This window comes from Cokeromyces recurvatus (genome assembly GCF_025118155.1).
Source record: "Cokeromyces recurvatus strain NRRL 2243 chromosome Unknown BX663scaffold_16, whole genome shotgun sequence".
NCBI classification, from domain to species: Eukaryota; Fungi; Mucoromycota; class Mucoromycetes; order Mucorales; family Mucoraceae; genus Cokeromyces; species Cokeromyces recurvatus.
This window is the reverse complement of record NW_026251402.1, coordinates 131,425-152,487: the sequence shown is the minus strand read 5'-3', so window position 1 is coordinate 152,487 and position 21,063 is coordinate 131,425. Positions and strand designations below refer to the sequence as shown.

The window sequence follows — 21,063 nt, the reverse complement described above, 5'->3', positions numbered from 1 at the left end:
AATCATTAACATACAAAGTATTGTTTGTATAGGAAGGTTTGGACTTTTGGGTTTTCTATAATTTTTTAATATTTATATATCAATAGTCATAACATATTGGTAAAACTAGAAGAAGAAGAAGAAAAAAAAAAGCAAAGGCAATCGTTATAAAGAGAGTTTTATTTCAAGCATTATTATTATAGAACAAGACGCTGTTTCTCCAGTTAGATTACATTGAAAAAAAATAATCTATAAAGTTGATATGAGAGTATATGCATGTAATAAACAAAAAAGAAAAAAAAATGGATATATTCTATTAATTGCTAAAAAGAAAAAAAAAAGATGTCTATTAAACAAAGGGTGCCCATCCTATCATAAAAGAAAATTTCCATAGTTTAATTGAATTATAGTCATTACATAGTATTTCAAAAAAAAAACTTACCAGGAAACATTTGAGACAGGTTTGCTGTATCTGTAGCTTTCTGGATAAGATTTTGGACTTCTGTTTTAATATGGCTAGGTTGTACATTAAACTTTTGTTCAACCTCTGTAAAAAAATCCTCTCTAGATGTCTGTGTAGAACGTGTCGATTTTGAATGCTAATATCAAGAATTTATCAGTATTTTAGTTTTTAAATTCACTTAATAAGTTTGTACTTTGTATACTTACAACAACAGTCGTGGCATCTACTTCACTTAGAAAAGTTCGAAAAACGCTTAATAGAGACTCCTTATTTTCTAAAAGAACTGAATAAGTTGCTTCACAAATATTTTGAAAAAGTCCCTTATGACCTAAAACGCCCATAGCATCAACAAGGTTATGTGTTAAACGGAAAGGAACAAGCTCTGGAACTGGCAGCTTTTGTCCCTTTCCAAATAACATATTAAGATCCACATGTACACAGTCACCACTTTTCTCATCGAAAAGAATATTTTCAGCATGTCTATCACCAAGCCTAATTGTTTGGATACAGATACATTTTTTATTAGATTGCATAAACCATAATAAGTCATAAATTAACTTACCCTATTAAATGTCCTACAATAGACATAACAGCTAATGTTTTCACATATCTAGTTCTACTAGCAAGCCAATAATTTGGCTCGGGAAAATTTTTCAAAAACCATTTATAAAAAACTGGAGGACACCTTTAAAATTATGAAAAGAGAAGAAACTTTAGTTAAGAAAAAAAAAAGAAAAAGAAAGAAATAAAGAGTAACATTACTCACATCGGTAAGACTTTTTCAACAAAATATCGAACTTTTTCTGCTCCAAGACTTAATTTAGCGTTTGTTAATTTGATTGAAATGCTCTATAAAAGATTTATATGAGTTGGATATATTTAGTTATATCCGGAAACGAAAGATACTTACTGTTACAGAAGGTAGACCTTGGGATTCCCAAATATCATTTACAATATTCTTTAATGAATTAAGATCATTAATCCATTCTATTAAACCCCAACGAGTTCCCAAAGGGACAACGGCATAGGTTCGAATATCTATATAATAATATGAAAAAAAAAATACTATATAAAAAAAGGGCATTCTAAAAAAAAAAAAAAAAAAAAAAAAAAAGAAAAAAAAATTACATAATCCTTTGTCTCTCGATTCAGGGTCTCTTTTCATAAAGCTATTAATCATATAATTAAACTCCATTGTTCGAGCATCTTTACGTAAATCATCTTCACGTTTTAAAAGAAATGCATATGTTTGCCCATCTGAACCGTAAACTGTAATTTTCTTAGGTTTTTGTAGCGACTTCATAACCGTTATTTTGTTTCCAAAGCCTACAGAATTTGTTAAAAAAAAGGAAAAGAAAAAAAAAAGTAATATACACATATTTATATAAACTTACTGCGAATAGTAGGTGAATCATTTGCAAATACTTCATTTTTAGCGCCTTTCCTGATAATTTCTGGTAGCTTTGGAATTAAGCAAGCCTCATTTGGCATGTACAGCTCAAGATCTTTTAGCTTTAGTAATGGGTTATCCATTTGTGATAAGCTTAATTGCCCTGCCATTGTCTTATCAGTTTTAAGCTCTGATAAGATGTCTAATGCGTTTTTTAACGCAATAGCTTGCTATATAAATATGTGTTAGTAAGTAAAGTCATTATTTTATAGTTATATACAAACATTACATTTATAATAGTAGGGATCTGCGTATTACTATGTTTACTCTACAATATATTTGCTTTACATAAGATATACATACATACATATACATATATATATATATATATATATCTAATTTGTATAATAGATTCTACTATAATAAAATACCTTTGCTTTATCAAAGATAACATTCATTCTACGAGAAACATTACGAGATTCTGAGTCAATTGCGCTCAACATATGCCAAATTGTATTTCTAGGATATGCTTCAAAAACTTTTGAGATTAAATTCTGTATCAATTCCGCAGGTTGAGTAAGGTCAATTGAAAGATGTGAAATTAATCTAGTTAAAAATAAACTAAACTGATAATAATACTAATAAGATAATGTTAATAAATAAAGTAATATGCATCTATTTACTTGATAGGCAGGAATATCGTCAATAGCCTTTTTAAAAGCCTGATCGACTTTAGGTGCATAAATCTTTAATACATTTTTTATATAGGTGGATCTATATACAGCAAAAACATATACATCTATTAATTATCAAATTTTGTTTTGAGATATAATTAACTTACTTGCTAGAATTAGCTAATAGGGTTTGTTTTACTACATCCAAATAAGTATTGATCATATTGGACATAGATATATAATAATATTTTGAACCAGTCTCTAAAGCCCTTGCTGCGGTTTTAATTACATATATTTGTATTTTTAATCTATAATAATAATAATAGCTCTTTAATATATTCCGCTCTAAAAAGGATTAGAATATCATAGTATAGTCATTTACTTGGATTCACTATTTCCAGAAGTTTCAGAAGCGTGATGAGAATAATATGCACAAACGTTGTAATTTGCTTTCTCTAACCTACTAGAATGAAAAAAAAAACGTTACATAAACTCAATATTATTTAAGTATATTCTAATAACCTACATGGATGCATTAGAGCTATACAAAATAGCAAATATGGCTCTAGATTTGAAGAAGGGTAAAACTGATGGTTTTTCGCGAGCAATATCTGTCCATAATAAAATATCCTAAACCATGTATATTTAATTTACTATTTTTTTTTATATATATAATTCATTTATAATTACCTCTGGACTTAACTTTGAGATGTCTTCGCACTTTTTTGAAACTTGTGCTTTAGAAAGAAGAATATTGATAGCCTTTTCAATATTGCCATTCTTCCAGTACCATTTGGCTCTTTCACGATGAAGACTCCCGTCACTTAATTTTTCTGCTTGCAATATAGCGTTGAAAGAGGCTGCCATGTTCCCCATTTTTCGATCTGCCTTTGCGAGATTTAACCATAATTTTGATCCAATTGCTTTATCTTTGTTTTCAAGCCTATATTGTATGGGTTGTTATTATTTGTTATTATTCATCCTCTACCCCCCTTATACATCATAATTAAAAAAAAATACCTTATATCATAAAATGCTGTTTTTCTTAATTCTAATAAATGAAGATTATACTGCGTTCGAGGTCTAACTCGTCTAGAGCTCGATTTCCATACTCCATCAAGCCATTCTAAATATTCAAAAGGCTTATCTGAGTCCCAGACTTTCTGGGAATCTTCTAGTTCTTGAAGTAATTGAAGAGAGAAAAGTAATGGATAGGACTTTCGGTATGATTTTGATGTATTACTCATGGTTAATTGTTCTATAATATTATGTCTTGCCTCTTCTATCAAACTAGCTGCTTCAAGATTTTGTTTCTGAAGCATCTTACTTAATATACAGCCGATTAGAGCTTGCGAATTTCGTTCCATAGGTTGGTTTACTGCAGTCTCTAAGGTATCCCAATCCTGTACTCTCCAGGCAGAATCAATTCGAAAAGAATTAATCTGTGGTGACCATTTTGGAATATCTTTGAATACCTTTTCAGTGACATATAATAATTTTTCTTTCATCAAAAAAAAAAAAAAAAAAAAAAAAAAGTTAATAAAATAAAAGAGCCTTTCTCTAGTTCCTTTCTTTAATAATCTACCATAATTATTGCATTTTCTTAAACACTCCATATAACCAATATAGGGTGCCAATTCATAAGGATTGTCGGATATTTTACTCTTATACAGAGCTTCGGCTTCATCCCATTTACCTAAAGCCTCAAATCTTGTAATCTCTTCATCTCGACTTAAAACAGAGGTATACATATCCATTAAAGCTTGTAAATCAACAGGATCATCAATTTGAATATAGATTTGACGCAAATAATCAAGCATCTCATGATCTCCTACAATTTTCGTCTTTTGTTTCTTAAAGTGTGTTTCGAATTCCATTAATGCTTGTGGGTAAGCTTTAGTATAGAATGCAGCAATACCCATCACTTTATTTGGTATTAGCTCCAAGAAAGAATTCACACGACTCACTTGATTACGTTTCTCTGCATCATAAGGGCCAACCCGATTTAGCCACTTTCGACAATATTCCGTTACAGCTACAGCAACTTGAAGCGAGTAAACGTTCATCTTATCTTGACTAGAATGATTACCATGAGGTTTTGAATTCATACTAAAGACAATCATAAGTTCATCTACAATATGACGGATATCAGAGGGCGTACCAGATAAAAGGAGATGCAGTACAAGATAAGGTAACAGATGTAATGTAACTTCAAGAATACTTGATCGAACAATTGGAATACAGGCAGCAAATATCTGTTTCGCTGTATCATGCGCACTGTTGGCCATTACACAATACCAGTCTTGAGCCCATTCCTCAAAGCTTTTCGCATTAGGGAAAATAGGATATTTACTAGCATGTTCTGACCATGTACCTTGATAAGCAGATTGTAAAAATGGGGTTAAAAATTCTTGAATAGAGGTCGGTAACCTGCGCCAATGATGAAAGATAGCAATCAATGAAGGTCTCTTCTTCATCTCATGAACTGGATGATAACCAGCTTGATGCAATAAGGTTTGTATTGTGAATTCCGTGCACTTTCGTACTTGTTCATCATTTATAGCATTATAAGCTGGATAGATATGATTGATAATAAGATCACTTATAAAGTCTAGATTTTCATCCTGACGATGGAAATTATTCATAATAAAGACGGTGTCTTCTATAATAGGCATATTAACGGTACTAGGATCAACAGCACCTAATTTACCAAGACACAAGGCTGCAAGATATGTTATTTGTTTATGACTAGCATATTTGCGTAATAAATAAAATAGATTTGAGAAGATTTGATTACGATAAACCTCACATTCAGGATAGTTTTCGAGTAATATTCTTAATCGTTGCAATCCTAAAAGAACTTGAACATCATCTGAATTCGCATTAGAAAATGTTGCAATAATTTGTTTAAACTCATAATTAGACGGCTTCTTTGTTTGCTTATTAGAAGCAATATATTCTTTTAATTCCTGAAACTCTTCGTAATCTGGAAGTATTGGCAAATTCGTATAATGTCCTGGTTCCAAATTATTTTTTTCTACCAATAAATTGTATAATAATTTTGCAATGGTGACTCGAATTTCTTTTGTTGCTATAGGCATTATATCAATTAAATTTTTAACAATTCCATTTACATGAGACAGGATAGTATCAGTATCTAAAAGTGAAATAAATTTTTCCCATAGAGAACAAACTTGAAATTGCATATTTGGCAGTTCCTTTAAAGTGTGGAATACTTTCATTAACTATATACATATATGAACTAATCATTTAGTATTCTATTTCTTTTTTTTTCTTTTTTTTTTTCCTTCTTTAATTGTAATATACACTTGAATAAGTATATATAGAGTTGTTGCACTTACATGGAGTGTATGGTTGCTAATATTTGAGTCTAATAAGGACATAATTACCGAAAGTGCTTCGAGTGCATAAGGGTCCTGAATTTTTAGAACCTGGTTTCTTTTCTCTGAAATAAATCGTGAAACTCTTTCTAATATGGCAATGAAGTAAGAAGACAGATAATCAGACAAATTTTCTTTTGTATTTCCCGTCAGTGTCTTTAATTCGTTTAATGCATTCATTGAAGATTCCTGTAAACCTGGGACACCAAGACTCATGGCAAGTGTAGTTGTTATTTTGGTTAAGTTTTCGCTTATTAAAGTTTTTACAATCGATTTGTTTGCAAAGATAGTCTGCAAACGTTTGTAACCATAAGCTTTAATGTTTGCATCCTTTTCCATTAACAAAGAGACAAGAATATAGTGAGCACCACTCTTACAAAGGCTAAGAATGGATAGCTCTAATGAAGCAGCAATACCGGAAAGAGCATCATCATCTTCTGTATAAGCAACAGCAAACGGGAGAGCAATATTCAAATAAGTGGAAAGAAAGTTAGGAATTTGATAGCCGAAAAGCTGTGTTACATTTTCTGTAAGAGCAGGGTCAATTACAAGCATACGAGTTACAAACTGTACAATGTCTTTCATATAAGCTTTACAAATAACCGACATATCAATTGTTCGCGTATAGATAGAAATATCTCTTAACTTTAAATAAGATGAGTATCATTTCATTACTTTTTTTTTTCTTCCAGTTTAATTTACTATATGCTTACTTGAGATAATAAAATTCGACTACGGTTACTATCTTGGTTCTGGCTTGTTAATTCATATATAATATCCTTCACCTTACTTAAAAGTACTTTATGAGTCTCATCAGATGTTACCATTAAATTCTGAGATAAATACCTAAAATTAAAATAAAATAATAATAATAATAATAAAAATGTTATGCATATATGAGTCAGTTGCTTTTTTTTTGAAATTTTAATCTTACATTGATAGCTCGTCATCAATATCCATTGCCTCTAAATGATTAGTTAGATCATCTGGTTCTTCTATCTCTTTTAAAAGTAGAGTATATTTTTCTTTTAATATATTAATGGATTGAACTTCCTGGTCTCTTTCTATTTCATTCACTAAAAGTAAAATATCCGGAATCCAAGGTGCTTTTGTATAATTCTGAACTAACAAGCACGATAAGTTTAATATAGCTCTTATCTAAAATTTATTCTATGAGTGAGGCTATTCGAATGCACATTACCATAAAAAAAAACTCAATATCATCATCTTTACCTTGACTAGATCGGGATTTTTTTTTATCTTTTGTGAATACAAATTAGTTAATAAGGCCAAATAGGATGTATCATGGATAGTCAGGTCGGGATAAGATTGAATAATATGTGAAACTGTATTGCTTAGATCAACTAATAAATCTTCTAATATATTTTGATGATTCATGACACGCAAAATACTTGCAAGTAAGTTGGAAATTGTTAGTTCATCTGTTTCAGTTAAGCATTCACTAATACATATTTTAGAAATGCCTGCTACAGCCTATTTTTATTTCATTTTTTTCAGTAATCTTAAAAAAAAAACTATTATTTGTGCAATATATTTACTTTGATTATAATTATTGTGGTATCATTTATTTCAAATAGAGTGAACTTCAAGATATTAGACAAATTATCCCATAAAATATATAAATAAGAATCAAATTCTGGATATTCTTCAGTTGATAAAATTAAAGAACAAGTATTAACACTAATAGCCACTAAATTCAATAATTCTTTCATTTCAAGTTTCTGCAAATCAAATTCATAATTTGTCTATCATATACATTTGAAGTTAATACATGTTATACCCACAGTACACTAACTTACTTGAATTGTTTTTTTACGCTGAACATCCATAATATCTAAAAATAAATAAATGAGAGGATTTTGCTGTAAGAAAAGAAGAAGTGTAGAGGGTGCAATACAAAAAGTTGAATATACCTTTTATTAATTGAATAGATTCTTGAAATATGGATCTATTATTTGTGACATCTTTGGTAATAATATATGCATAAATGTCTGCCATGACTCTACTATATATAGCTATGCTTTGATCTAATTGCGCACTTTTAAGCGCATGAACTACTAAGGGTTGAAATAATAACGCACATACTTCAGGTGAAATTCCAGCTTCAAAATAACCCGGTAATGCATCGCTAATGGCTATAATTTTAATTTTGACAATTTCAGCCATTAGTTCAATAAAAAAATAAATGAAATTTTATTTTCAATATACTCTTTGTACCTTCAATAAGATCGCCTTCATCAATACTTTGTCTAATAAAATCTTCAATTTCCATAATATTGTGTATTATGTTGTTTAATTTTATGCTGACTAAAAAAAAAAAAAAAAAAAAAAAAAAAGAACTATGTGCTTTGCATCAAATCACGAAAAGACGCCAGAAAACAGTATTAATAAATTGAAGTTCAGATTGTGTTTTTTTTAAAAAAAAAAATCGTGTAAGCCAATCAAATCCAATAAAAAGTTTAATACTTTCTTTGTAAGATTCTATATGTTAGTATTAAAAAGGAATCTGTTTTATTCATCTAGAATATATACATACGCACGTATATTATAGGATGCAAGTTCTGCATATATGCTCAACATATCCAAGCTGGCTTGATCAAGTTTTTTTTTTATATTTGTTTAATATAGACAGTATAAGAATAATAAATTACATATTTTCTTAATGTAATTGTAAAGCCATTACGAAGCCTTCAATATTAAACTAGAAATCGTACTATTTAATAGTTATTGGCAATAATATTATTAATCACTTTAATTGAGAAGTAATAGCGAGTATAAAGAGCGTTCCTACTTTTAAAAGGTACATATTACTCTTTATTTTAGAAATTAGCTTTCATTAAAACAAGTTTAATTCCACTATCTATTAAAGTATAGGAATCTCTACCACTTTTATAGAAGTTAATAATGATAACAACAAGAAGAATCATTATGATGATTAGAATAAAAGTACTACAAAGTACCAAAAAAAAAAACTATCTCTCAAAGATAAAGCTTGTGAAACTAATGTTTTAAATTAGAACCATTGACTATGGTATATTTCCTCGATCTTTTACTCTAGAAATCGAACGACTATCAATATTAAATAATAGTGTAATTGAGGTAAAGTGCTCAAAATTTGAGTAAACTTTAATGTATATTTGTTTTAATGCTGAAAGATAAACTATCATTGACGCAATGAATGAATAAGAGACGCTAATGATTTTTGTTACATCCAGAAATTGAGTCTCAATAAAAAAAAGTCTCGTGCAACAAGCTAACATACGCTGCTGTCCTTTGTTTACCAGAAACTTTGTGCACGAATATGTGGAACAATAAACCCGTTATTTTAAAGTGAAGGAGGGGAAAAAAAAAGTGGCATGAGACAAAAATTCATCATTGTTAAGATTTTAGTGAAAAAAAAATGACAGCCTATTAATAGTAGAAAGTATATTTTTATTAACCCTGTATTTTAGTAATTTTTCCTAATTCAACTATATTTGTTAAATAGGTGGTGCTCTTTTTTTATATTTATTTATTTTTTTTGTTTTTTTTCCTGAAAAAAAAAAAAATCAGGATATATACAAAAGTTATATCCAGTCATATACAAGTGAATATCTTGCTTTAAACAAACTCCCCGATCCAACCCAAATTATATTAGGGGAAAATAAACTATCAGAATTATATTCAAGTATAAAATAATTTACTTGTAAGCAAAAAAGAAATAAAACTAAACAAAACAAAAACTAGTCTATTTTAAATGGTTATACAGACAAAAAGGCCAACCACGTGGCTGAAAAGTCGTTGTGTATATACAAAATGAAGCTGGTGGTGCGAATACAAATTTTATATATAAATACTAAAATTGTTTTTTTTTTCCTTTCAAATCCTTTTCTTTTTATTTGTCGCTATTAATTTTTCTTTAAAAGCAAAATATGTCTGATTTTCTCGAAGTCTTTGTTCACCCAACATGCTCTTATATTCATTCTATTCAAGATGGTGATACTGTTTTAGAAGAAGCAAACTCTGAAATCTTATCTACAGCATCGATTAATGAGTGGCTTCAAAAGAGTCCAAGGGCAAGAGCAACACTTGTCATGTTTGATGATGATACAAGTATCGAATTACCTGTTTATGCTTTACGTCGTAGAAATGCTATTGTTGCTGAACTTCCTGATGCCCCTTTATTCTTTGCAGGAAGCGATTAAATACTTGAAAAAAAAAAGTTTTTTTTTTGCACATACTCAAATATTCACTATACATAGATACACACTTCCTTTTCTTTTTCTTTCTTTTTTTTTGTTCTGTAAATGGTCTCTTTGTCTTTTTCTTTTATTATGCATTTTTATTTCATTTCATTTCATTTCATCTCCCTTCTTTATTTCAACATATTTGTGAAAAAAAAATGTATCAGTAGTGTAACAGTATATTTTATTCTTTGTTTTTGTTCGGTTATCCAATAAAATCCTTCCTTGTAGATCTCGTACCTTTTTTCCTCTTTCAAGCTTTGTATTTACATAAAATATATACATTTATTTTTATTTTTTTTATTTTTTTTAAATTCTTATTCTTAAAATGAAAATGTTTTGGCTGCTGTTTGTCCTTCCCATCGTTTTTCATCATATACATCATTCATTAATTGTCTTTGATTTATGAATTCAGCGGATATATAGAGGAAAGAGCTAAGAATAGAACCACTTTTAGGGTTCTCTATGGTTTCTCTATATAGTTTTTTATAATTATTCTCCTCTAATTCTTCTTCCAATATGAATGCTTTCCTTGTCATGGATACATATGCATATCTGAATGTTCGAATAATAGCTATAGCATTGTATGATTTGATACCGATATCGTTAGAAGGATCTTCAGGATCATGAATAGAGAAAACAGTTCTTCCATTCCTACAAACAATACCACTTTTGTCATAATAAGAACCATTGCCATTTACATCAATACCAACTTGATCTACATTGAACATAATTCCATATAATTGAAAAAAGTCTAATAATAATGAGCTTATATTTTGCATAGGGTCGATTGCTTTCGAAGCTACTTTAGGATGCATCTATATAATAATATACATATACATTAGTATACTCACTATTTAGTTATTATCTTCTTACCTGTAAAAAGCTAACAACAAGACACACAATAGCATAACCACCTAATCCTCCTGTATATACTTCATTTAACTGACGAAGTGATAAAAGATACTTTACAATTAATGTCAAAGGTCGAACAGCTGGATATTTCTTTACGAATTTATTAATCCTTCGTGCACTATCAACTCCTGAGGTTGAGTTCAAGATAATATCTACTTTAAGCTTTGTCATTATATCTTGAAGTTTAATTACAGGAACCTAGAATAGACTATAATAAATGACAACTGCATATGTGTATTTTTTTTATTCACACTTTCTATTCTTACCGTTGCTTGCTCAATAATATGCGGTTCTCGACATATTTCTTCTGATTCTAATATATGAGCTATTCGTCGAAGTCTTACTTGTACTGAGGGAGGAAATTGAACAACAAGATCAATATCGCTTTAAAATATATCTACATGTCAGTAGTGTCTTGAATTAATTCAGGTTTTATATTTTACCTATTGGGCAAATATAATTGGGTAGAATAGCTACCAAATACAGTTACTTTGGCTTCAGGTATATTCGCTTGAATTGCTGTTCTTATGCGATGTATTAAATATTCTCTTAATTTAATCTCTATTTCTGTTGGTTCAATGTATTGCAAAAAACAAGCTACCTCATGTTGTAATCTACCATTAATCTCAATTAGTTTTTTTTTTTTTTTTTTTTTTTTTTTTTTTTTTTTTTTTTTTTTTTTTTTTATAACTATAATCGGCTTACAATTTTCTAGCAGAAAGAGGTTGCTTTATACGATAATAAGACATTAAATTCATCCAAGGATAACATATATCAATGTCATCTGACTTGTTTTCTTCATTTGAATCTTCTCGTTTACGCTTTAATTCTGCTCTTTCATCTCTACGTTTCTCTTGCCTACTACGTGTATTGACTTCAGTATTTAAAGAAATGAAATCCTCTTCTCTATCACTTTCAGGAATCATGTCTTCTGTAAAATGTACATGTGAAGATTCTGTATTCGTTTCGGGTTGATGTTGGTCTGATGATGAAGAAGGAGAAGAAGGTAGGGTAGAATCGATGGAGATGTGATCTGCAAATATATGTTAATTATAATTAAAATGAAATGTATTTTCTCCCAATTTATTTTATTTTATTTTATTTTTTTACCATAATCGATGGATTGATTGTCATCATCATCATCATCAGATATTTCAATGTAATTACGTTCGTCCTTTTTATTCCTTTTATTATTTCTTCTTCGTTTTGACATTACTTTTTTTTTTTTAATAAATATAAATAAATGGGATTGAGCAGGAACAATAATAATTTACGATATCATTTTTTAATAGTGCATTTTCTAAGCCACTTCGGTTAAATTAAGGAATAAAGTCAAATCCTAGCAACAACAAAAAAATGCTTTTGTCACCATTAAAGAATTTAATACAACAACAGTACTACTGGTAATAAATAAAATGTATACACAATAGAGAATAAGAAGTGGTTTTCTCTATTGGAATAACAGTAATCAATTTCCTCCCTTAAAAAAAGACTTATCCTTTATATCCAAGTGCCACAAAAAAGCCTTCTGTTGATTGTTTTCTCGATGCATCTGGCTTTTCTGTTTTCACTTTAGCAAATAAGCTTTTTAACTTTTTACGAAATTCATGCTCTGTACCGCCCATTAAAAACTAAATAATAATAGAGTTAACACATAAAATATACATCTATTTCTATATATAATATCTATTTTTTTTATATCATCTTCTATTACCTTGGCTACAAATGAACCACCCGGTGATAATACTTTTTCGGCAAATGACAAGGCTGATTCACAAAGTTCCATTGAATGAGCATGATCTGCTATATGATTACCAGAAAAACTAGGAGCCATATCTGAACATACTAAATTCACTGATCGACCTTGAAGGATATGATGAATCTCGTCTTGAGTTTTAGTTTGCATAAAATTCCCTTGAATGAGATGAGCATGGGGAATGGGATCTACATGTAAAAGATCGATGCCGATCACTAATCCTTTTTTAGAGACTTTTTCGACAGCTACTTGAGTCCAACCACCGGGAGCAGCACCGCAATCAATAACTACATCATTGCGTCGCAGAATACGATATTTATCATTTATTTGTATTAGTTTGAAAGCGCTCCTTGCTCTATATTGATTTGCCTTTGCAAGTTTACAATAGGGATCTTTCGCTTGTCGAGACAACCAATTTTTTGATGACGTTGAATAAGCTCGATTTAATAATAAGAAGATCATTTATTTATTTTATTTTATTTTGTATTATACCAGTCCCTTTTTATTATTATTATTATTATTATAAAAAATATGCTGTTGATAATAAAAAGTGGTTGGAGAAGAATTGCCCATTTGTCTTTATTATTCGGGAAAATTTATCGGGAATCTAATTGTTTTGTTTAACAATATCATCATTTTCCATGCTGTTCCAAATATCTTTCTTTTTTCTTCCTTTTTTTTTTTTTTTGTCAATAGTTAAAAAATAAAAATATGATTGAAGATAACGAATGGCATACAGTGACAAGTCACAAGACCACACACCCTAACTCGCAAGCCAATTCTTCGCCTTCTTCAAATACAAGACGCAAGTCAAAACATAAAATACCTATTGTTAAGCAACAACAACAACAACAACCGCAGAAACAACATGCTACTTCAAAATCACATAAAGACAAAAAGACCCATCCTCATTCATCCTCAAATCATCGTCGTCATCATGCTGTAAACCATCCAACAAGTAATCCTTTTCATGCTGCTGATGACGATGATTCTGATGAAGAAGAAGAAAATGACGAACAGATTGATCCTATCGATTTACCTGTTCCACCTTACCATACAACCATTGTCATTTCTTGTCCTTTTCAAGGATGTAATTCTCCCATTCCTTTTGTGGATACAACTTCACTTGTTAAGCACTTGAAAGATGATCACCAACTTGTATTTAAGAATCTTCATCACATGTATATGGCTTTGGATACTTATTTATCACGTTGGGCAAAAGAATTTGAGAATAAGTCTATTAGTGAAATTGGTGAATTAGATACTAATAATAATGGCAAGTAACCAATTTTATAGACAAATATAAATAAATAGTATGTAATAACACACTCTATTATTAGTTTATGTCATTAATCCCGAAAAATGTGCCTTGGATAAAAAAATCCGAGAAGACATGCAACGAGCCAAATTGGTAATTATATACACAGACCCCCTCCCTCCAATATATATATGTATATGCATGCATACAAGACTAACTGTATTGAAATATTAGAATGAGGTCTTAAAGACTCAACAAAATGAACGAGAAAATGACTCCAAAGTGCCCAGGAAATGTCTCTTTTGTAAAATTATTGGCGAAAATAGGTATATATTTGGCTTATTTAAACTATTCACTCTATATTAAAGCTACTTTTATTGTTTAGAACTACTCTTTTTAAACATATGTTTTCGGAACATAATTTCAATATTGGTTTACCAGATAATTTAGTTTATGTAAATGAATTTCTTGATACTTTGGAAGGCAAATTATCAAAGTAAGTCTTTCTTATTGCGTCTTTTTATTATTATTAGTTTAACTTTTTTTTTATTGTTATAGACTTCAATGTCTTTATTGTGAAAAGACATTTACTAGTCCTGCTGTATTACGTAAACATATGAGAAAAAAGAAGCATTTTAAGATTGCAGCCAAGAATAGACAATATGATAGATTTTATGTTATCAACTATTTAGAACCGGGAAAAAACTGGGAAAGCTTTGAACATGATACTTATGACAGTGATGATGACAAGCAGGACGAGTAAGTTATATATATATATATGAAATAAGAAGAGAAAACGAATATTAAAATATATATATGTATTATAGTTCATGGGCTGATTGGGAGGAAGATGTTCAAGAATCAACCATGTGTTTATTTGATACACAAGTATTGCCTTCACCAAAAGAAGCATTAGATCATATGAAGAAAGTACATCATTTTAATTTATCTGAATTAAGAAAGACTAAAGGTGAATGAGTGAAAAAAAAAATTGATTTGATTGGAAAAAGGGACTTATATATTGGAAATTTATAGGCCTTGATTTTTACCAAGTTATTGTTTTGATCAATTATATTCGTCATCAATCATCTAACCTAACATGCTTCTCTTGTGAAAAGGTCTTTGATAATGAAACAGAGCTTGCTGATCATTATAAGGAAGGAAGCTGCATTACGAAATTTGTTCCAATGGATGCTCCTTTTTGGAAAGATCCTCGATTTCTTATTCCAACCTATGAAAACGATCCTCTATTAACTGGATTCGAAGAAGAAGAGAATGAAGAAGAAGAAGAAGAAGATTTAAAAGTGCCAGATATTGAATCTAAGAAAAAGTATCTTCATCAAATGATGGAGAAATCTCTTTCAGTCTCTGAACAATAAAACGATTTTTTTTTTATTTTGCAATTACAATAATAAGAGATAAAATACATCCGACAATAGTAATAATCAGTAAGAAACAACACATAGTTCTCCTTGACTTTTTTTGATAACGATTAGCAACTACAAGCTCATCAGCTGCTTGTCTTGTATTTTGTGCAATATTTAATACATTGCCATAGATACTTTCTAAAAGATAAAAAAAGAAAAAAAAAAAGAGCCTGTTTTACTATAATTATCCCTTAAATAAATACTTGTTCATACTTACGAATACCGCTTTCTTGTTCATTCACTAACATTCCCATGTCACGAAAAATTTCGTTTAATTCGGTAATACCTTGCTCTATATTTTGTATTTCACTTTCTCTTTCATTTATTAATAACTCATTATATTCAATTTCATTATCTAATGCTTCTAACTGAGCTTGACGTTGACTATGAATAAGCATTGTGTCTTGTTCTTCACTATCTTCAGTTGCTCTACACTAAATTTATTTAACCACTTTGATCCATGATTGCCATAGATACTTACTCAGCTTGAGATTGTAACATAACAGTTGTTGCCTTGGCTTTGTCAACATATTCACGCTGTCTGCTAGCTGAATTTCTTTGAACATTTTGAAAATTGGATACAACTTTCTGAAAATCCTTTGATAGCTTTTGTTGTTCTAGCCGTCTTTGACGCTATATAGGTATTATTATTATTATTATTTATGATAAATACTTGGAGATATTAGGTTACATACATTTTTCTTGGGATCCTGTATTTGAAAAGAAGAAAGTGACTTTAAATCTTGAGTTGAGAGCTTAACGAGATCTCTAGTAGCATTGGTGACATCATGACTATAAATTTTACAATGTGAGATTGTAAAGATTAATTTATCATAACAATGAATAGCTTACTTACAGCTTTCCTCTAATTTCAATTGTATCTTTAGGTGTCCCAAGGAAATTAACAAGTCGTTCAATACTACTTATATTTCCGTTGATATGAAAGATTTGTTGAGCAATTCTTTGAGTTAATTCTTTATATTCTCTATCATCGTCTTCAAGATTTGTTAGTAATTATGAACAAGTAAATAGTTTAAAATTATACCTGTTATCGAAAGAGATGTATTATGTAATGTATTAGTTATATTAAGGCCTTGTTCTAAATCATTGAAAGACATGATGCATAAATGGAAAAAAAAAAGCAAACACAATGACTTTGTAACAAGAAAAAAAAAATAGTGCATTTCCTTTTTTAGAACTCATTTTACCTGCATAAATATTTATAGTAAAAAACTAAAGTTATCTTATGTAATTACAATCTGTTATATTTATTTGTATAAGTTACTTGACTCACATAAATAGAATAGATATAAATTTTTTTACAAGCAATTACAAAGGCAATTGAAACTATTAACTTTATTGCTGTCGAAGACTGTAAACTTAAATAATTCGTCTTCTTTGATATTCATAGGTGACATAATCAGCATCAACAAAGTCATAGAGGGGGTTTTTTTCTTTCTTTCTTTCTCTAACTGACTGTTTTAGATACCTCAATTATTCTATCTTGCACTATTCTGTTTTTTAGCAAGTTTATTGCTACAAAAAAAGTAGTCTTTATCTTGCATAAATATTCCCTGATCAGGTTTAAGAAAGGGGAACAAGGTGATAAATAAACGTACTTGGTAGTCGTCTCTTTAATGAGTAAATCCCTTCAATAAATCACTTTTGTGAATTGGGTGCAGTATCCATAACGATATCACAGTCATGTAAAAAAAAAAAAAAATACGCTTGCCAAACCTAAGAAAAGCAGAAAGGATAATAAAGGTAGGAAGAGGGCCACTCACGACAATAACGAAGAGGAAGTAATAGAAGCAACTTATGAAGACGCCCCCTCCAATATCTAAAGGCATAACCACCCTTCATTTCATCAAATTTGTCAATGAACTTCTGGATATTATGGATCTCGATCCAAATTTAAAGGGCAACTACCTAGTTTTGGATAATTGTACTATTTATAAGAGTCATCTAATGAGACTGAAAATCGAAAGTAGAGGATACAAAATCATACTCTTGCCTTCATACTCGCCCGATCTCAACCCTATCAGGCAGTTTAAGTCATTAGTGAAAGGAAAGTTGAAGCGCAGTCGTTTTATGACCGAGGAAAATTTGTCTGGCAGAATTGCTAATGCTTGCAATCTGGTATACGCAAGCGACCTTGAAGGCTTTGTTATGTCATCAAAGAGTAAAGTTTGTGATGGTATGTAATAAAAGAAAGGAAAATAAAAAGAAAAAGATAAAAGAAGTATAGTTTGAGACTCATTTTTTCAATATAAAGAAAAATGAAATAAAAGAAATAAAGATTAAAGATTATTTTGTGTCTACACAACTGTCTGTATTTATACTAATGAATTCTGAATCAAAGAAATAAAAATAGCTGTCAAAGAACATGAGTTATAAAACAGTGTTAGTATTCAGATATACATTGTGTTGACTCAAGAGACTGATTTCTATGGGTTATCTATTGGATGTTATAATGATCTGATAAAGGTTTTAAATATACAATTTGATTGTTTGATCTAAGCATAGGTTCCTGACATCTATTTCAGTGGATCAAAGACGACCTGATTCCTTTATCAAGGTTATAAAAATAAATATTAAGAAATGATACAATATCTTATTTAGTTGACACATTTAGATGATTGGATGTTAATAAGTTTTATATTATCAACAAAATGTTATATACAGAGCTTTATTTTATATTCAGACTTATAGTTTATCCTGTAATATGTAATTCATCCTTTCTAATATTGCTTATGCTTATATCCAGAGCTTGTTCTATAACAACCATGAGGTCGTGTAATCGAATTAGCGTCGACGAAGGTTTCCTCCACGACGCCCCCAGAAACTTTTGTGATTTTTATTTTCTTATTTTTTTGTTTCTTTCTTTCTTTAAGACAATCTTTAGAAGAAGTTTATTATAGTGTAATTTAAGGTGAATAAGATAACATTAAGACAATTTACTCTATAATATAAGTAAAAAAGAAAAAGGTAAGCATTGTAGGAGGGTTTAAGCTAGCAATATATAATGAGTGCATCAACATATAAATTATGAGAAAAAGTTATCGAATAGCAAGAAGCACCGTACATAATAAAAGATAACAGTAGTTTCTTATTAAATGTATGTTCATATCGTGCGCATCAACTTTGGTTATTTTATAGAATTTCCTTTAATTAATCCATGTAATGAGACAAATTCACTGAAGGAGCAATTACCCTTTATATTCTTTATGATGAAGTCAATGTTCATCCAAGAGCAATGTATAACTGACAAAAACCTCAAAATAATGATGACCTTTATTAATATCGCACTAAAAGACTGTATCTAACAGTATCGTTTTCCAAAAAACGTGTTGTTACGTTTTACTAGTGATGTCAAATGGTCACCTTTTTGTTTTCATAATAGACTTCAAGGATACGTTTCTTGTATTAAGTGTCATTATACCATCCGTAGATACGATACTGAGGAGTAAAGGGATTGTTTTTGTGGAAAATTTTGTAATAAAAAAAATAAAATTCCTTTGCAAAGGCTGAGATATTTCAACAATTTCTTTTCGATGAATTGGTCAAGCCTCCCTTCAGTCTTTATATATATATATAACTACTCAATAATTAATACCCGAAGTAAATTCTCCTTGTTGAAAAAAAAATCACTAGTTGGAAAACCAAAGTTAGTTTGTTTCCAGATAAAATAATGATGGCAAGGCTTGAAACAACTTCAAGTTATACCCTAAAGATGAACAGTCTTTTGTACAGCAATTAGATTATGAATGCTCATTATGAATGTTGACTAGTTTTAGTCTTATTCTGACAATGTACATTCTAGTGATGCTGAATTTATTCAACCGTACATAACTTACCTCGAGAGGAAAGAAACTTTAGGGAAAATATACAATAATCTTTTTAATATTTATACATTGTGCTATTATAGTCTTTCACCACTTTTGTTAATGAAAGAATTATACGCTTAATTATTAAATATTATTAGAGAAGCAACTTTATTATAGAACACGATTTTATTAAATTATTTTTTTTTTCATTTTTATTGACATTATAAAAAAAGATGCTTTTCTTAGTTCTCAAATCTCTTTAGAAGAGACTTGATACTAACAGGATTAACCACGAGAAGGTGAAAGCATATCTAATCCCAAAAATAATATTACAACCCATACAAACAAATTGATATGAGCTGTAATTTTTTCTTCTCCCTCTAAATTTCTACTTGAAAAATAAACGTCCAATTTCAACTAGTAGACACTTGGCAAAGTCCAACCTGGCCCAAGCCTTGCTAGAAGAAAAAGATAGGATTCCTCACTTCCTACCCCAATAAAAAATACAGTTGGATGTAAGTTTCATTGGAAGCCGGGCTAAACATTCTGACCTGTAGCGTGGCGAAGTGGAAGGAATCCAGATACATGAAGTGCACGACTTGACTATTGTTTACTTGAGAATGTCCCTTCTTTGACCCCTAGCATCTACTTTTGACTTAACAGTAAATACAAGCTGGGATTCTTCAACTAAATAAATAGATGAAAAAACCACGGTCAGAAACGTAAGCTGTGCATCCTTATCTATTTTTATTTTATAAACAGCAACTAGATAAAAATAAAAAGAAGGAAAAACCTCCAAAAAGAAAAACAGAAAAACTAAACCTTGAGATAAGCCCTTTCAATGGTGCAGACAAAGAGTACGCTAATCTCCCTAAAAAAGGAACAGGTTTACAATTTCCAACCCCAAGTATCCTTTTTATTTCCCTCCTCCTTTGGAAATAAATCAAACTTGAGCAGTCAAAATTCGATAAGGTCCCATCAATTATCTAAGGTTGCAATAACCCAAGGTGAAGGCGGATATGCATGTAGTAACCAAAAGAGAGTCTAGGCCCTCTCCTTTAGCCATGTTATAAACGGACAGTTCTACACTCTCAAGTAAGCCAAGCTATGTGACTTGAGCACACTTCATAACCCTGACAATGTCTACCCATAGTTTCAAGTAAAAATAAAGAAGAATAGGAAAAATAAAAAAAAGCTAAAGAAAAGAAAAGAGAAAAAAAGGGAAAAAAAAACGAAAAAATGTACTTTTTTTTTTATAGTAAAATTCAGGAGAAAAAAAAATAAACGAAAAGAAGAAGTTATTAAAGTTTAATCTTAGCGTATTTTTTTTTGTTTTTAATTTACTTTGCGTTAAATCTTCTCTCCTGCTTTTCCCCTTTTCTTTTTTTTTTCTCTTTTCTTTTTAATACTTTAGAGATAAGTTTTGCCTTTTATTTGAATGTAGTAAAGCATTACTATCTTCTTTGAAAGTAAGCAAGAAAGTAAGAAAGTAAGAAAAAAGAAAAGAAGTTTGTTATATATATTCATGTGAATATATTGAGCATTCTTGTAAAGAAATTAAGTCAAAACTAGTCAAATGCAGTTACACAACAGATCATGATGCTCATACATTCTCCAAAAAAAAAAAAATAAAAATAAAAAAAATAAAAGTAGATAAGCTATCAATAATATAAAAAATGACATTTTATACAGCAGTTTTATTTTTATTTTTAAACACACACACAACCTA

General features: G+C 29.7%; 6 protein-coding genes across 6 annotated transcripts; 2 read left to right on the top strand and 4 right to left on the bottom strand.

Moving 5' to 3' along the window:
• Positions 1-328: 328 nt before the first annotated feature.
• On the bottom strand, positions 329-8,200 carry BX663DRAFT_552745 (uncharacterized protein; the record flags this gene model as incomplete). The annotated part of the gene is made up of 24 exons (XM_051531394.1): positions 329-348; positions 422-578; positions 649-934; positions 1,005-1,127; positions 1,209-1,291; positions 1,353-1,480; positions 1,571-1,768; positions 1,837-2,062; positions 2,264-2,458; positions 2,516-2,606; positions 2,674-2,814; positions 2,889-2,969; positions 3,033-3,136; positions 3,197-3,449; positions 3,527-4,007; positions 4,092-5,751; positions 5,869-6,552; positions 6,621-6,753; positions 6,842-7,065; positions 7,141-7,401; positions 7,467-7,673; positions 7,728-7,762; positions 7,842-8,063; positions 8,146-8,200. The coding sequence occupies 24 exons, from the start codon at positions 8,198-8,200 to the stop codon at positions 329-331; spliced, it is 6,048 nt and encodes a 2,015-aa protein (XP_051381817.1).
• Positions 8,201-9,799: 1,599 nt separating this feature from the next.
• Positions 9,800-10,548, top strand: BX663DRAFT_512547 (uncharacterized protein). Its single transcript, XM_051528023.1, has one exon. The coding sequence runs from the start codon at positions 9,840-9,842 to the stop codon at positions 10,110-10,112; it is 273 nt and encodes a 90-aa protein (XP_051381816.1). The 5' UTR covers positions 9,800-9,839; the 3' UTR covers positions 10,113-10,548.
• Positions 10,475-12,279, bottom strand: BX663DRAFT_487118 (uncharacterized protein; the record flags this gene model as incomplete). The annotated part of the gene is made up of 6 exons (XM_051524717.1): positions 10,475-10,969; positions 11,028-11,264; positions 11,333-11,450; positions 11,510-11,680; positions 11,772-12,099; positions 12,177-12,279. 6 exons carry the CDS (start codon positions 12,277-12,279, stop codon positions 10,475-10,477), a joined length of 1,452 nt encoding a protein of 483 aa, XP_051381815.1.
• A 280-nt stretch (positions 12,280-12,559) lies between these two features.
• Positions 12,560-13,284, bottom strand: BX663DRAFT_552742 (cell division protein; the record flags this gene model as incomplete). Its single annotated transcript, XM_051531393.1, has 2 exons — positions 12,560-12,697; positions 12,781-13,284. 2 exons carry the CDS (start codon positions 13,282-13,284, stop codon positions 12,560-12,562), a joined length of 642 nt encoding a protein of 213 aa, XP_051381814.1.
• A 226-nt stretch (positions 13,285-13,510) lies between these two features.
• On the top strand, positions 13,511-15,747 carry BX663DRAFT_512541 (uncharacterized protein). Its single transcript, XM_051528022.1, has 7 exons — positions 13,511-14,098; positions 14,163-14,233; positions 14,315-14,406; positions 14,466-14,576; positions 14,639-14,839; positions 14,908-15,050; positions 15,116-15,747. Exons 1-7 carry the CDS (start codon positions 13,534-13,536, stop codon positions 15,457-15,459), a joined length of 1,527 nt encoding a protein of 508 aa, XP_051381813.1. The 5' UTR covers positions 13,511-13,533; the 3' UTR covers positions 15,460-15,747.
• On the bottom strand, positions 15,473-16,625 carry BX663DRAFT_531591 (t-SNARE; the record flags this gene model as incomplete). Its single annotated transcript, XM_051530392.1, has 6 exons — positions 15,473-15,645; positions 15,725-15,936; positions 15,989-16,140; positions 16,203-16,299; positions 16,364-16,481; positions 16,553-16,625. The coding sequence occupies 6 exons, from the start codon at positions 16,623-16,625 to the stop codon at positions 15,473-15,475; spliced, it is 825 nt and encodes a 274-aa protein (XP_051381812.1).
• Between the last annotated feature and the right edge of the window lie 4,438 nt (positions 16,626-21,063).